The 16,904-nt window shown below is 38.4% G+C and overlaps 1 protein-coding gene across 1 annotated transcript in view; it reads right to left on the reverse strand.

Moving 5' to 3' along the window:
- TOX (thymocyte selection associated high mobility group box) overlaps positions 1-16,904 on the reverse strand; it is a 217,146-nt gene that overhangs the window by 84,638 nt on the left and 115,604 nt on the right. Inside the window, exon 3 of the mRNA XM_032222439.1 lies at positions 1,711-1,953. Within this exon, the coding sequence (XP_032078330.1) occupies positions 1,711-1,953 (243 nt within the window). The remainder of the gene's footprint in view (positions 1-1,710; positions 1,954-16,904) is intronic.

Below are 16,904 nucleotides of genomic sequence, written 5' to 3' on the forward strand. Positions count from 1 at the left end.
ACATGTGTTAAATACTATTCTTATCCTCTTAAGATCTTCATATGATTCGGATATTTTTCGTTATATCAAGTCTGTGTTCATTTCATCCCAAAAGGTGAAACTTGAAGCAGTATTTAGACTGAATGTAGGAATGGAGATTAATTCAGTCCAGGGAAAAAAATGTAATTTATATAGTAACCCATCTCACACAAATGATTATGGGTGGCCTAGAAGATTAAAAACAAACACCCTTCTCCAAATATAACATCCAAGGATCCAAGGATAAAGTATTATTAACTATTAATAACCCATGGTGGCAGACTCCACCACCACTACCCATATGAAAATGCCTGCAGGAACAACAAAATCTTCAATGCCTTGTGAAAGGCTAATAAGGTTGGCCCATTATCCTTGTTAAGGTCTAGGTTTCAGTGAAATATTCTAGTTTTCATGAAGGGCTGTTTGATCCTCAATAATTTTCTAACAATTCAGTAGCCATGGAAAGTAACCATACATGCAGAAAAAGAAATAACGAAGAATACCATCTGCAAATCTTTCCCCATAGAATAAATATACTATTCAACGCTAAAAAAGCTTGAGACAAGATTGTGATTTTGCTGCATGCTGTATTCAACAACAATAACAAAGTTCATTAGTTTTAGCTGAAACTAGCAATTCAATCAGAACTCTTTACCTAATCATGCATGGTTTTATTATAAACCCAATTCTTCTCTCATTGCAGCCACATAGATTATTTTTCTCCTTCTAAGTATGTCAAATATTAGACAATCTGGAAAACATTGACATATACATTCTGGTCTTTGAGTGGCATGCCAGAGGCTGTTCTCCAGAAAGTGGATGGGACCACCATAGTTTCTAAATTTAATCTAGTTACATTTAAGGGTATTTAAAATTGCATATTAAATATAGTTAATCTCTATATAATGTTATGCTGTCCATCCATTTTATTTATCTCTGACTTCCAGGAATTATATACAGTAGAGCAGTGTTTTATCTGCTGCAGTATCCACAATGGAATTCCCTTTCTACTTCTGCCAAAATATATATATATATATATATATATATATATATATATATATATATATATATATATATATATATATATATATATATATATATATATATGTGGTGTGTGTGTGTGTGTGTGTGTGTGTGTGTGTGTGTTTTATTTGTGCTGATAAATAAATAAAGGGAGACTAGTATAGATCTATTTCAAGCTATTTAGCTCTCATCAGCTAGCCATACCCTTACTGGGATTCGAACCTGTGCTGTATTGCATCTTAGGCAAACGTCTTAGCCATTATGCCACAGGTCTCCTCCTTATCAACATATATATATGTTGTATTTGTGCTGATAAATAAATAAAGGGAGATTTTAATTCTAAACACACACAGACACACACACACACACACACATATTGTATCTGAAAAACAGAGAAATGGCTAGCAACAAGCAAAACTATCTTCATTATGTTGAAAGATATTCCTCTAACTTCAAAATTAGAAGTATCCTTAATGATTTGGGAAAGAGGGTAATACTTTTTTCAATCTCCATATCTCTTTTATCAGGTATTTAAAGTAAGCTTCTTATCAAATTACAAATAGTACATTTGTTTTGAAAAACATATGTTTCAAAAATCTTTCTTAGATACATATATACATGCATACATATATCCATACACACAAACACATATGCAATTAATAAGCTTACCACAGATAAAGAATTTGAAAGCATCGTTCCATCTTGGCCAAGCATATTAGAGACTGTTATTTCAGGTAGATCCATATTTTGAGTGTGGAATGGAAGCAGGCCATTATGGTTGATAGGATGACACAGTGAAGGATAACCAGATTCTGTGTCATTCAAATGCACTAATGAATTGTCAGGTAATGAAGGTGGAGTGATAGGAGGTATGTTAAAATCTTCACTTTCAAGGCTTGGACCAGGAAAAGACTGTGGAAAGATGAAAGAAAAGTTTAATTAAACTATCATGAAAAGCAAAGAAATCCATTACTATTTCAAAGTGACAAAACACTTTTTAAAACACTGTAAGCAATATAACGTTTACAAGCAAAATGAAGTTTATTAGTGGCATAATGTTAGGAAATAGTTCTTTACACACTTTAAAGTACCTATCTACTGTATTAAGGCATACAAGGAATGAGAAAATAGTTTTCTTGGAAGTTTAAAAGCTTTAATATTTTCACAGCTTCCATTAAGTAGAATTCTCTTCACCTCAGTGGTTAAATTTAAGGCTTCATTACAATTTTCTAAGAGCCTTCACGGGGCTGAATAGGACCTAGAGAAGTGGAATGCAATTTATAAAATTAATATTAGATCAAAAAGGTCTCCTAACACTCATTGCCACTCAAGAGCAGAAACAATACAAGTGGAGAAAATCTTGTTCTTAAGTGTTGTTCTATAGTGCATAAAAGAATAATAAATTTAATTTGCTATATCCAGTGAAAAATAGTCTTTGATATAAAATGTGCTATATGAAAATACAGCACTTCTGATTCTGCTTTTTTATGTTAATAAGAACAATCTTAATAGTGAATACTTATGTCCATCCACAATTATTGGTAGTGTCAACTTAGTTAATCAGAATCTTTTGCCTTGGCCAAATCTAACTATTCTCTTTAGAGGAGCTGAGTGGCAGCTCAGGAACAGTAGACCAGGATCCTGGCTATGGTAGCCTAAGATTGCTTGAAAAGAAGACCTGATGATAGAGAAAGGCAATGAGTCTTTATTTAAAATTTTTACAAGAAATCATTAGAAGTTCTTCCCAACATTTTACAAAAGATCATTAAAAGTTCTTTCTAAAATGGGTTAATCAGGGCATGATCATTCCAATGCTCATCTCTGGCAAACAACTGGAAATCCACTACTGTATGTACTCACAAACTCAAGAGTATTCTTACTTCCCCTAATTTGCTGGTGTTTCCCTAGCTAAAAAGCATCTCTAAAATTTTGCAAACAATTCTGGTAATTTCCAATAATCCATTATTGCCCTCAATGAGCAGCATGAGATATTTGTCTGTTTTTTCGGCAGACTAAGGACAAAAGGTGGCCTTGGGCCAATCTATAGGAAATATCAGTTGAATTGAACCATAAATGATTCACACTGCATCATTAAAGTCAATAATTGATCTTGAGATACCTATCCCTAAATTTCACCAGTAGACTTTCTGGACAATGCCACCTGTGCAGTAACTTGTGGAACTGCTTTCAGCTGAAGTAAGGTTTATACAAATTATTGTGCTAGCTGCATCATGGCATTGTGCAGTTTGTTATTTGTATAACCATCTATTACTGATGCACCATCATACAAATCAGTCCAGAGTTCTCATTCATGGCACAAATGATCAAGCTCAAATTGTTCTATTATGGATACATTATGCAAAATCCTAGCTCTCTGGAAAAGGATCTATTGGTAGCAAAACTGGAAAGAAAGAGAAGACGAGAATGACCAGCAATGAAGTTACAGTTACCATGAAGGCACTACCAGGAGATCTGAAAAAAATATGTTAGGGATAGATCTTCATAGAGAAAATATATCTATAAGGTTGCTAGGAATAAAAAAATGACACAATCAATTAAGCAATCAACCGATCAATCTGCAATTGATTATGCTATAACAATGCCTCAAAAACTGGTTCTAGAGACAGTGAGTTGCTTCAAAGTTCCATCACCAAATTTTAGGTCTAGAGGGCTAGTTCAAACCCTTCAAAATAGGCAAGGTCAAGAAACAGACATAGTTGCCATTCCAAGAATTGTTCTTTATTGTTGTTAAGCAGAATAACAGAAACTTAAAAGCCTGTCCAAGTTTCTGTCTACTCCATCTTAAACCAAATAAAATCAAGGTAAAGTTACTTTGATTTTCTTCCTTACACTGCCCTCTTTCAGAACTGAATAATTGTTTTTAAAGTCTTGCTTAAATGGTTCACTCATTTCCCACACAATCCCAGAGCCAGGTCTACATTCCTTTTTAAATGCAAGCTAAGAGAAAACAGTTTAATATATAATGAGGGCAAAATGGATTGTATATGTGTGCACAGAAGTGCACACATTGTTCAAATGACTTGTGCCTTTGCATATTACACACCACATACAAATATTTTATGCAAAGTAATATAAAGACATTCACCTAAATGTTGATTTCTCTGTTTTCAATTTCCTGCTGGCTGACAATATTAATTAAGCAGATGGTGAATGACTGACAGAACTGGAGTGATAATTTTCTAAATAATAGGGAACCAACAGCCATGCTGCATGTCAACAAGACAAATGAACATTTCTAGAAAATTAGTTTGAATTTTCTTTTTTCCCATTTTTTTAGAATAAATTGTATTCATTTTTGTTAACTATTTGTTCTTTAACAAACATTTGGCAAGTACTTCCTTTCAGCAGAACTATATATTTTACAGCTAAGTAGAAGTTATATCAGCACATCAATGGCCATTTTTATGGCTTTTTCTGAATATTTACTGGAGCAGTAAATAGTGTAAATAATAAATAGTACTGTAGTGTACTTTCTAATGCTCAAAAAGTTCAAAAACATTTGCTATTTGCTTAGATCCTCTCATTTCCTATTCTATTTTGTTCTTGTCACATACAGATTATAGCTGAGAAGAAATTACACTGAGTCATGCTTTTAATGAGTCATAATTTCAAGTAGTTATTGAGAGCAATCTTTTTGTGTCCTTTAGAGCAAAATATGAAGTTATGGCCTCACTGTATCATGGATAAGAGAGCAACTTGTAATTAATATTTCTATCATGTTATAAAATGGATAAGCAGCACAAACAAAACTGACTTTGCACAAGAGCTATCAGTAAATTGCATATGTACTCGATGGCATGATTAATAGAATTACAGAATTCTTTTAGTCCAACCCCCTGCTCAAGCAGGGGATCCTATACCATTTCAGACAAATTGTTGTCTAATTTCTTCTTAAAATCCTCCACTGTTGGAGCACCCACAACTTCTGGGGGCAAGTCATTCTACTGATTAATTGTTTACATTGTCAGGAAATATGTGTCAGGAAACTTCTTCTTAGTTCTCTTCTTGATTAGTTTCCATCCATTGATTTTTGTCCAGCCTTCAGGTGCTAGAAAATAGGTTGACGCCTCCCCCACTTCTTTGTAACAGCCCCTTAGATATTGGAACACTGCTATCGTATCCCTCCTAGTCCTTTTTTCATTAAACTAGACATACCCAATACCTGCAACCTTTATATGTATTATAATTAATGCCTATCATATTGGCTTGTATCAAATAAGTTAAATGGCAAGCAAAGCCAGTTTCCAAAGTGATTATCCTCCTTGAGAAGTCCTACCCACTTCTACTGTGCTCTGGTTTAATACTATAAATTTCAGGAACATACTGATTTAAACCCTGTTTTATCAGAACAAGGAATCACCCCAGACAAGTCCAATTTAGAGATTTAAACTAGCGAAATACCAAAGCAGGATTAACTGAAAGGCACCTAGGGAGTTGCAAATGTATTGTAAGACCAAGCCTTCTAATGAGTAATCTATGTGACTCAGGGGTGGGTTGCTGCGGCATTACTGCTGGTTCAGTGTGTGCGCAATTTTGCACATGCATGCTCACTTTGCTCGCTCACCAGTCGCATTCTGCCCACATGTGCAGTTGCCCCAAAATAGATCTGCACATGTGCAGAACATTATAAAAGGGAAAAAAAGCATACCACCCGACCGGAGAAGTGTTTCGGAGGCATGGCAGGCTTGAGTCGCTACCAATTCCAGTGACGCAGGCCAGAAAACCACTACTGGTTTGGTCGAACTGGTCTGAACTGGTAGGAACCTACCTCTAATCTGACTGATTACTCATGGATTAAAGAAGTTGATAGAGAATGGAGTTTCTGAAGACTGCGGCATAAATATCCAGCCGTTAAAACACACCAGTATTGCATGATGGTTTCTTAAATTAAAGTGTTTTATTCTTGTACTCTAGTTGACCTACTTTCTACTTTTGGATTTCCTTATTTTGAATTTATGGATTCTTTGAACAGAGATATTCTTGAGACACAAACGATTATTGTTTGCTTTATTTTTCTTGTTCACACTTCCTTTGGGTTAAAATTTTTGTACGTCATTCAAAGCCACTGTGAAATGGGTGACTATATAAATTGTATAAATAAATAAGCATTTAGATTCATGCAGTCAATATGTAAATTTACAGTGTAAGGACAAATTCATTGAGAAATCCTTAAACAGTGCAATACAGAACTGCATCAGCAAATATTCCTTTCCTATGTTATCTGCGTTTGTCTTGATGCCATAAGTGTGCTTGGACTCAGAGTGTACATTACATACTCACTTTAGTGGTGTGCAGAAAACAATATTGTGACAAGGAAAGGTGAGGTTTACTTTCCATGGGGATGGACAGTACACAGCTCCGTTTCCAACAGTCACAATGGGCTCTGGGCATTGCCAATATACCATGTGAAACACAAGATTTTATGACAGCAAACTACATTATTGTTGATGCCAAATCCCAAATCAGCAAGCTATGTATATGGAATGATCACTTAGAGACACAAAAGTTTGCTACAATGTCGTCTAAAAAGAGCAAATTGCAAGACAAAATCAAAAGTCTTTTGAGTAATCTCATTCTAAATGACACCATTCCTATAAATAATTTATTATAGGCAACATTAAAAGATGCAAAACTAATATTAAATGAGGACACTTTCAATCAGATTGACTTCACATCAACTACTTTTCCCCAGAGATTTCAGTTACATATAAATATACAGTAGATAAAATATGGAAAGGAATATGATGTCACCTAGGATACACTAAAAAAAAATCGGCAATTCTGCTGAAAGGGTTGTTTAAAGGATCAATATTTAAAATAAACTAAAAGCAAAAACAAAACCCTTGATTTTTAAGTCTTTGGGAAATTATGCAGTCTAAATCTCTCACAAAAGGCGTGGTTTAGCTTTGGAACAATTACAATGCAATTTATTCTATTACATTGTACTGAGTTTATAAAAATGGTATAATTTAATAAATATAAAGTTACGAACTGAACCGTGCAAGTCTAAAAGCCATTTAAATAATTTTGCCTTGAGCCATTAGACTGCTTGTGCTTAATTGTATGTAAGGACGATTATAAGTAACTCCCCTGATTCTTCAGACATTTTTATAAACTGAAAGAAATATGTGAACTATTAAAATATATAATTCTGGAAAACAGGCTGCTGTGTGAGACGCCAATTTAAGACAACAACATAAACAATAGTAATCTGTATGTTCGAGTGAAGCTTCTTTTTAATTTTGAGTAATGAAGATGTCAAGCCAAATGCTAGAGTAGTTTAACTTAATTAGGTGTCCTATTTTCCAGGCAGCCTTTCATTTCCCATTGAAAATCCAGCTTGTACGCAAGGTAGAAAGAGCAATTTTATCTGTAATGAATACCTGTGGGATTGTACAGCGTAATCATTTGAATGTTATACTGAAGACAGTTGGAGTAAGTAATTTGGGCTTGTTGAGATGCCAGACGTTGGAAGACTAAATAGATTAATCTGTGGAATGCTATTGTTATTGTTTTACTGGGTCAAAGGTCCATAGGTCAAGCTGCCTTGACCTATAGGGGGAACCTTAACCATAAGAAACAGTTCACTGCTATTGTCTAATAAAACGTTCCAAAGTATTTTTATGCCCACAAACAAATCTAGGCAGTAGCCAAATAATGTTCAATCATGTAATGTAATCAGCCTTCAACTTACAACAGTTCACTTAGTGCTAGTTCAAGGTTACGATGGCACTGAAAAATATGATTTTTCCACACTTATACTTTTTGTAGGATCCCCATGATCATGTGGTTAAAATTCAGACACTTGGCAACTGACACATATTTATGACTGTGTTCCAGAGTCATGTGATCACCTTTTGTGACAAGCAAAGTCAATGGGGAAGCCAGATTCCTTTAACAATCATGTTACTAACTTATCAATTGCAGTGATTCACTTAACAACTGTGGCCAAAAAGGTTGTAAAATGGGTCAAAACTAACATACTTTTTAAAATGAGGTAGAAATTCTCTCTTTTATATAAACTTCAAGGCACAGATATCAACATAAAAAGGGGGGAAAATAGGCTACAACATAATACGTGCTTATTATACTGATCAAGAGAAAGCTGCTGTAAAACAAAAAAATAGACAAAGCCAATCAACAATGCAACTGTAAAACAAAATACAAAGACACTGAATGCTGCATTATTATTATTAAATCAGTGATAAGAATGAGAAATTTACTCATATGTGATTAACTTTTATACTACCATCTATGAAAATTAATTCCAAAGCTCAGACCAATTTTTATATTTCAGGTTATCGGATGTCTAAAGACTTTTTAAAGTAATCAATAAGTAGTGGGAACTATCTCCAATGTGCTCATTATTCCCTAATCAGATACTTTCCACATATACTGAATTCATTCCACCAAAATGGCCAAGTGTCCTAGCCCTGGGAGAAGTTTAACACATACAGAGGACATCGGAATGGAAGATTATGTTAAAAATAATGTTTCCCCCTAGTTTGATTTTAAAGTAAACTCTGAAAAGTGTTCCACATTAGATGAAAGTGCTTAATCCCATGAGTTTCCAGTTATATTAATATATAGATAATATTGCCAGGAAACTGTCAGGCTCCCCTTTACTGCTGCTTCGGCTGCCATTGAAACGGGGAGGGGGGGCATGGTATTTGGGAAGGAAATCGTTATGTGCTGGAGGAATATTCTAGATGCTGACCTGACCATCTTATTGCGCATGTGGAGGAAGGGAGTTTCCCGCCAAGGTTAACTGTCCAGCATTCCATCCTTGTGAAGTTTTTTGAAGATATCTCCCACCTGACAGTTGGGTGAATTATAATTGGACAATGGACTGGGGTGCCAAGGGGAGGGGATTGCATCATACATGTTATTCTTTGCTTTTGCACCTAATTAACCAGATTCAGCTTAGCTTCGCTACTTTCCATTTGTAATTAGTAAAAGTACACTTAATTTCAAACAAATGGAGTTGAGTGGTTTCTTTCCTGATTATTAAATGAAGTCGCACCTGACAATAAGCTGAATCTCACCTCGCACCCAACCCGGAGCGAACAACTACCGAGGGGGGTACCCTCATAGAAAGAAAAGAAAATGTCTTTGCATGAAAGCGACCAGGAGGAAGATATGGGGGCAACGGCAGCACCATCTCTAACAGAAATGCTAGCCGACCTGAGAGTGGAAGAATCTGCTGTACGTCCCAGATGGACTTGGGGTGTGGGACAGAAAGAGGAACCTGAGGAATTACAAACTGGAGTCACGAGAAGGAGTCCAAAGAAAAAACCAGCTGCTGACTGGAGTGGCCCTGAAGAGGAAGAGTACAAAATCTCCCATGCCATGAAGCTCCTCGAAGAGGCATGGAGTAAACGCTGAAGTCGAGAGGGAGCTGTGGAAAGGGAACCAGCAGAGGAACTGGAGAAAAGGTACCCGCTGTATAGCTTAAGGGAGACTGGAGGGGCCGAAGGGGGATGTGCGCAAGAAAACCCAGCACCAACCTCCCCCCCTGTGACTAGAGATATTCCGAGAATGGGGGGGGGGGCAGGCGACGCCGGATGGCTAAGTTTCCACCCTTAAGCGTAAAATATGATGGAGAACCCAGAGGTCTCGGGTTGTTTATTATTCAGGTCTGGAATTATATGGAAATATATGGGCCTGATTTAGTCACAGATGAATCTAAAGTGAGAATGGTGTTGATGGCTTTGGAGAAGAAAGCAGCTGACTGGATGGTGGGATTGCATAATAGTAACTCTCCTGAGGAATTTTGATGAATTTATGGCAGCCATGAGAAGGTTTGACGACCCTTTGACCGAGCATCGCGCTAGGCTGAAATTTACGGCCCTTAGACAGGGAAAGAAAACTGTGCCTGAATATGTGCAGGAATTCCAGGAGTTGTCGGCCTATATGAGGGGGTGGTCGGAAGAGGCCTTGCTGGATCGATTCGCTGATGGCTTGGATAAAGATGTTTACCAGCAATGCATAAACAGACGCTTTCCCCGTCGTTTGGAACCTTGGTATGAGAACGCTGCAGACATTGAGTTAGACTTAATCAGGCTTCGTTGCATGGAATAGGTAGAAGTTGAGAAATCCCCATCACTACCCCCTAAAACCCCCCGCCCAAGAAGTGAGGGCAGGGGAGGTTTTGCAGGCAAACCCAAGCCTTCCACTTGTTTCTGCTGTGGAAAGGAGGGGCATCGTGTTCTGAATTGCCGAATCAAGCTGACGCACCCTGCTGCACCCCCCCCCGGAGGGAGAGGAAACCTGAGAAGGCTCCAGGCAAGAGGAAGGAGGCCGCCCTCGTTGCAGAAAATGTTTCTCGAGGCTTCGAGCCAGAGGAGGGAAGAGACGAAAGCCCCAGCTTGTCTGAAGACACAGATGATGAGGATTCTCATCACTGGGTAAATTCCTGCTCTGGCCCTATGCTTATCCCAATCGAGCTTAGAGTGCCCTCTTCTGGCGCAAAAGAAAACCTTATGGCTCTATTAGATTCTTGGTGTTCCCGTTGCATGATAAGCCCTGAAATGGTGGAGAAGCTAGGTTTGAAACTAAAGACTTTAAAAATCCCTATTGCTTTTTGCCAAATAGATGGCTCTATTGCGGGAGGCGGTCCTGCTCATTTTTCCACTGAACCCATCGAGATGTGGATGGGTACCCACCAAGAAATGATAACTTTTATTGTGGTGCCTGGCATGGACCGGCCCCTTATTTTGGGACTCCCCTGACTCCGTAGATGGAACCCACGCATAAACTGGAGGGAGGGGTGGTTGCGGATTCGGACAGCCACATCCCCAGAGGGTAAAGTTGAAGCTCCAGCCTCTGATACTACTACCCCCTCACTGGCAGCCAGGGGGCAGGAGAAGATTGAGGGGGAGGAAAGAATACCAAGGGAATATTGGGACCTCAAGGATGTTTTTAGTGAAAAATCTTCTGATAGATTGCACCATTGATATTTTACCTGGAGTAAAGCTTCCAAAGCCCCAAATATATTCAATGATCCCTAGAGAGATGGAGGAAATGAGGAAATTCATTGATAAAAACTTGGAAAGGGGCTTCATTGAACCAGCAAGGCCCAAGGTAGCAGCTCCAGTATTGTTCAGAGAAAAGAAAGATGGCTCCTTCAGATTATGTGTGAACTTCAAAAACCTGAACTGCATCTCTGCTCAGAACCTGTACCCCTTACCACTGATGAAGGACATGATGGCCCAACTTGGCAAGGGCCGGATTTTCACTAAATTGGACCTAAGGGAAGCGTACTATAGGGTCAGAATTAAGGAGAGGGACGAATGGAAAACTGCTTTCAACTGCCCCCTTGGTTGTTTCCAATTTCGAGTAATGCCTTTTGGCCTCCAGGGGGCGCCAGCAGTCTTCATGCAGTTGATTAATGAGGTTTTACATGACCATCTTTACAAAGGCGTAATGGTCTATTTAGACGATATCCTTATTTACACGGAAACACATGAAGAACACGTGAAGCTTGTTTGCACAGTTCTGAAAAAACTCCGGGTGGCGGAACTGTATGCCAAATTGTCCAAGTGCTAATTTCATCAGGAGAAGGTTGATTACCTGGGCTATCGAATCTCCCACAGGGGATTGAAATGGACCCCGCTAAGGTCAAGGCTGTCACCGAGTGAGAGGCCCCACGTCCACGTAAGCAATTACAGAGATTTTTGGGTTTTCCTAACTTCTATCATCAATTTATTCCCTCCTTCGCTAAGATAGCTCTCCCTATAACTAACCTCCTTAAGTCGAAAGGAGGGGCCAAGCCTAAACCTAGCAAACCATTGGACTGGACTATGGACTGTCAAGCTGCTTTCGAGAAGTTGAAATGCCTCTTCACGGAGGAACCGGTCCTCAAACACCTAGACATGGATGCACCTTTTGTGGTCCAGGCTGACGCCAGTGATGTAGCAGTGGGTGCTGTACTACTTCAAGCTAATAGCCAAGGTAAATTACAACCCTGCGCATACACCTCTCGCAAACTGACCGACACGGTTGAGACGTTGGACCATTTGGGAGAAAGAGGCTTTTGCTGTTCGCTGGGCTTTATCAACGTGGCGCCATTTTCTGGAGGGCGCCAAGGACCCTTTCGAGGTGTGGACTGACCATAAAAACTTGGAGGCATTGAGAACCCCCAGAAAACTTTCTCCTAAGCAGATGCGCTGGGCTCAGCATTTCAATAGATTCAATTTTACCTTGAAATACATTCCATGAGGGAAAAACTTTATGGCTGATGCTTTGTCCAGGCTCCCTAAGTACAACTGTTCAAAGCTCAGTGTTGTCCAGCCTGTCATTCCCACAAAGAGCCTGGCTGCTCCGGTTGTTACTAGAAGTCAAACAACTTCTAAATTGGAAGTCACTGAGGACTTTCTTTCTAACCTAAAAAAAGCCCTTACTAAGGATGACTGGTTCCAGCAACACATGGATGAATGCACTATGAAAGATGGATTGGCTTGGATAGGGGCAAAGTTATACATCCCTGTGTCCATTAGAACCATTGTACTTCAACAGGCTCATGACTCCCGGATGGCTGGGCACTTTGGATTCGTCAAGACCCTGAACCTCGTCAAGAGGCAATTTTGGTGGCCCTCACTGAAAAAGGACATTGAGGCTTATGCTGCTAGTTGTCCCATTTGTGCTGCTGCTAAACGTCCTCCGGGTAAGCCCCAAGGGTTGCTCCAGGCGGTGGCTCACCCAGTAGCCCTGTGGAAGGAGATCTCCATGGATTTCATTGTTGAACTTCCAGACAGTCAAGGAAACACAGTAATCTGGGTTGTTACTGACTTATTCTCCAAGCAAGTTCATTTCCTCCCTTGCTCCAAGATCCCTTCAGCTAAATCTCTCGCTAAGATGTTCATCTCACATATACATCACTTACATGGGGTGCCTGACCGCATCATCTTGGACAGGGTGTTCAGTTCACCTCCCTGTTCTGGAAAGAATTTCTGAAGCGGATTGGCTCCGCCCAGGGGTTAAGCTCCTCCCACCACCCTCAGACTAATGGGGCTTGGGAGAGGACTAATTCTGTGCTAGAGCAATATTTACGTTGTTTCATCAACTACCAACAGGATGATTGGGTGGAATTGTTGCCTCACACTGAGGTGGCTTACAACAATTCCGTGCATAGCAGTACTGGCTTTACCCCTTTTCGCGTGGTATACGGCCAAGATTTTTGTCCAATTGTCAAGATCATCAACCCTGTCTCCGTCCGTCTCCAGTTACCTAAGCATCTCAACCGGTTTACCCTGTTTTTCATGTTAATCTCCTGAAATCTCACCTCACTTCTTCTTTGAGAACACCTCTTCCTCCTCCACCTGCCCCGCTTTTGATAGAGGGAGAGCAACATTTCGAGATCCGTGAGATTTTGGACTCTCGTAAGTGACGGAACCGTGTCCAGTACCTGGTGGCTTGGAAGCATTTCCCCATCTCACGCTGAATGGGTTGACGGGTCCCATGTTCGAGCACCTCATCTGCTCCGCAAGTTTTACTCTACCTATCCTGACAAGCCCTGATTCTTGGACAATCTCCTAATTTTTTTTCTCCCTTCCCCTTTCTCTCTTTCGTGTATTGTTGTCTATCGGTTTGTTTGTGTTCTTTTCGTTTCTGCAGGTCTGACCGCCTTTTCTGGAGGAGGGCCGTATGTCAGCCTCCGCTTTGCTGCTGCTTCGGCTGCCATTGAAACGGGGTGGGCGGGCATGGTATTTGGGAAGGGAATCGTTATGTGCTGGAGGAAGATTCTAGACGCTGACCTGACCATCTTATTGCGCATGTGGAGGAAGGGAGTTTCCCACCAAGGTTAACTGTCCAGCATTCCATCCTGGTGATGTTTTTTGAAGATATCTCCCACCTGACAGTTGGGTGAATTATAATTGGACTATGGACTGGGGTGCCAAGGGGAGGGAATTGCATCATACATGATATTCTTTGCTTTCATGCCTAATTAACCAGATTCAGCTTAGCTTCGCCACTTTTCATTTGTAATTAGTAAAAGTACACTTAATTTCAAACAAATGGAGTTGAGTGGTTTCTTTCATGATTATTAAATGAAGTCGCACCTGACATCTTATAGATGACATTAGAAAATTGCCACAAGAACATTAAAGAAATCTCTCCTATATAAAAGTTTACTTCTCCTAGGCTAAAGTTTAACTATTAATAAAATTGCATATTTTACTGATAAATGTAGATATGAATATAGTAAAATAATTGTAAAATCTATCTGGAGTCCATAGTTCTATGTGAATAATTATTGCTAAGAATACTATGTTTACATATATAAAATATACACCAGCTAGGAACACCAGTCTTTTGGGACAAGCTAAACGAATATTAATTTTAATGGTACAGTTATACTTCTGGCTTATTTCCAAGAATGGCTGTCTGTGGAAATCATTTCAAGTCTAATATTGCAATCTTCGCTTGCAGCAACATCACAAGAACAGTAGTGAGCCATATGTTGCTACTTAGCAACTTGGTACATAAGTCCCAAAGCATGTACTGATTTGAAAATTGAACAGAAATGATAATTGTCAAATAATGCTGTAAGGCAAGTTGTCTTGGATTACCAAATTATACAGATGTTTGATGTTCTACTTTTCATAACTGACATGTGTGTTTTTATTTATGTTAGCCTTAAGGTGATAAGTTGATTTTAAAAGTCTTAAAATAAGACACAAGGATTCTTCCATTAATACACATTCTAACCAATGCTAAGGATCATCTTTCATTTTAAAGTACACACAAAATTTCAAATCATGCATAACTGAAGAAATAGGGCTGCTAAAATTTAATTATTTTAAATAATGCCTTTATTTCATGCTACCCAACAAAATAAGTCATGGGTCTTATAACTAAAAATCAACCTCTCAGTAGTCCACTTAGCTGGATAATTTGTTCTCCTTTCCCCTCAGCAAAGCTGCCACCAATCACCTCGTGAGAAGAATTCCTTAAGAGAAATGGAGGAACGAGCCTGTCACCCACCACACAAATCTAGACTTTTACCTTCTCGTACCCCTAGATAGCATCTTTTTGTTTGTTTAGATTTATTTATCCAGCCACACCTAGGCTACAAACAATCTTTAAATGGCAGCAAAGAGCCTTTTCTGCATTACTTTATAGATGATAGCCCACATTTTAGCAACTCAGATCCAGTCTTTGTGGATTCACAATTTCTGGTCAAAAGGCAGGTTGAGGTCATGGCTAGGAGGGCCTCTGCAATGTATAGTGTGCCAGTTGCACCCATTCCTACATTGGTGGGTTGTATTCAGTTACCTATGCCAGTCACCGCTCAACAGTGTACAGTAATGGACTCTACTACCGAACTACCTGTAAAGAGTATTGGAAGCTTTATCTGATGTTGATTTCTTGGTTTTACATTTTTTTTTGAATAATAGTTCTATATATATATATGAACTCTTTCATAGTTGTAGCATACATTGCTCAGAGTCACTTTTTCATGACAGGCCAATATGATGGATGAATAAATAAACAATGCCTCCAACTACTTTGGGAGGATAGTAAGAATCATGGAAGGAGGCAAATAAATAATAAATGCTAAATGGTTAAATAAATCAGGATATCCATTTTACTTTTTTTAAAGAATCCTCAATCTATTTTATATTCATGAATTAAAATATGTAGCGTGAGTCTGCCTTTTAAAATATATGTATCTCAGGTAGAGGAACAGCAGAAGACAATGACCACATTAGAAAATGCAGTGGTTTACTATTGGTTCTTGTAAAGAGAAACTTAATGATTCTCTGAAAAGTAACAGCTGTTTGTAACAGCAGCCATTCAGGCAGTTTGTGCTTCTACACTTCCAAATAAATTCAATTACCGGTAGTCCTTTTGATTCAAAGCCCTGAAGATATAAGCAAGAAGATGCCTAGCTGCTTTAATCTAACAATACTGCTAAACTTGTCAAGACAAGTTTTGGACACAAAGATTACACAAAAATATCTCACCCAATTTTTACTCAAACATTTGAAATTACCAGCAAACCAGAGAATTCTCAGATAAGCAAATTCAATCATACCAGTTCATTGTTTCAAAAGAACTGTTAATTGCCTCCCTGTCAATTCCCTAATACTGAACAATATGATCTACTTTTGTAAATAATCCTTAAGTTATAAAATAAATATAGTACAATTATAATTATGACAGAAATATGTTCAGTAGTTTTCAAATGTTCAATTTAAATAATACTTAAAATGCTGTTTTTAGGAATACAACTTCTCAATAAGATGCTTATTAGAAATTTAAATTTAAAAATAAACCTACAATCTGGAGGAAACCATTATTTCACATGTTATATACTACATTACTGAATCCCCTAGAATAGATTTGGTGATATTTCAATTAAAATATTTTCTTTTACTTTCCCAAATAACCAACTTCTACAAGTGGTAGATTATAAATGAATAGCACATCTACAAATAACCTTCATAAATTAAAAAATAGCATTGTAACTATATGCTTTTTACTTAAATTAAGTCCAAGGAACCTAGCTATTTTTTACAAACTTCTAATTACTGAATTACATCACAGCTATTTAAGGCTTACACCTATCATAACCAAAGCTCTGAAGAAGCAGTTCCAGCTGAATCTGTAGATATAAACCTCAGGGGACACCAATCACAGAGTCACATGGGGCTGATAAAAACAGGCATAACCTGGACAGCTGGAGTAGCCATATGGAGATAATGTAAAGCCTCCCAGTCCCTTACCTGACAAGTAGAGAGCAGAGTCTTTCCATCGGGCTCCTTGCCAAACAAGGAAATACATCTCTTGATTAGTGGTAGCAGGTTGCAGTCTAATTTAACTGGCAGTCCTGACCC

Source organism: Thamnophis elegans, chromosome 8 (genome assembly GCF_009769535.1).
Source record: "Thamnophis elegans isolate rThaEle1 chromosome 8, rThaEle1.pri, whole genome shotgun sequence".
NCBI classification, from domain to species: domain Eukaryota; kingdom Metazoa; phylum Chordata; class Lepidosauria; order Squamata; family Colubridae; genus Thamnophis; species Thamnophis elegans.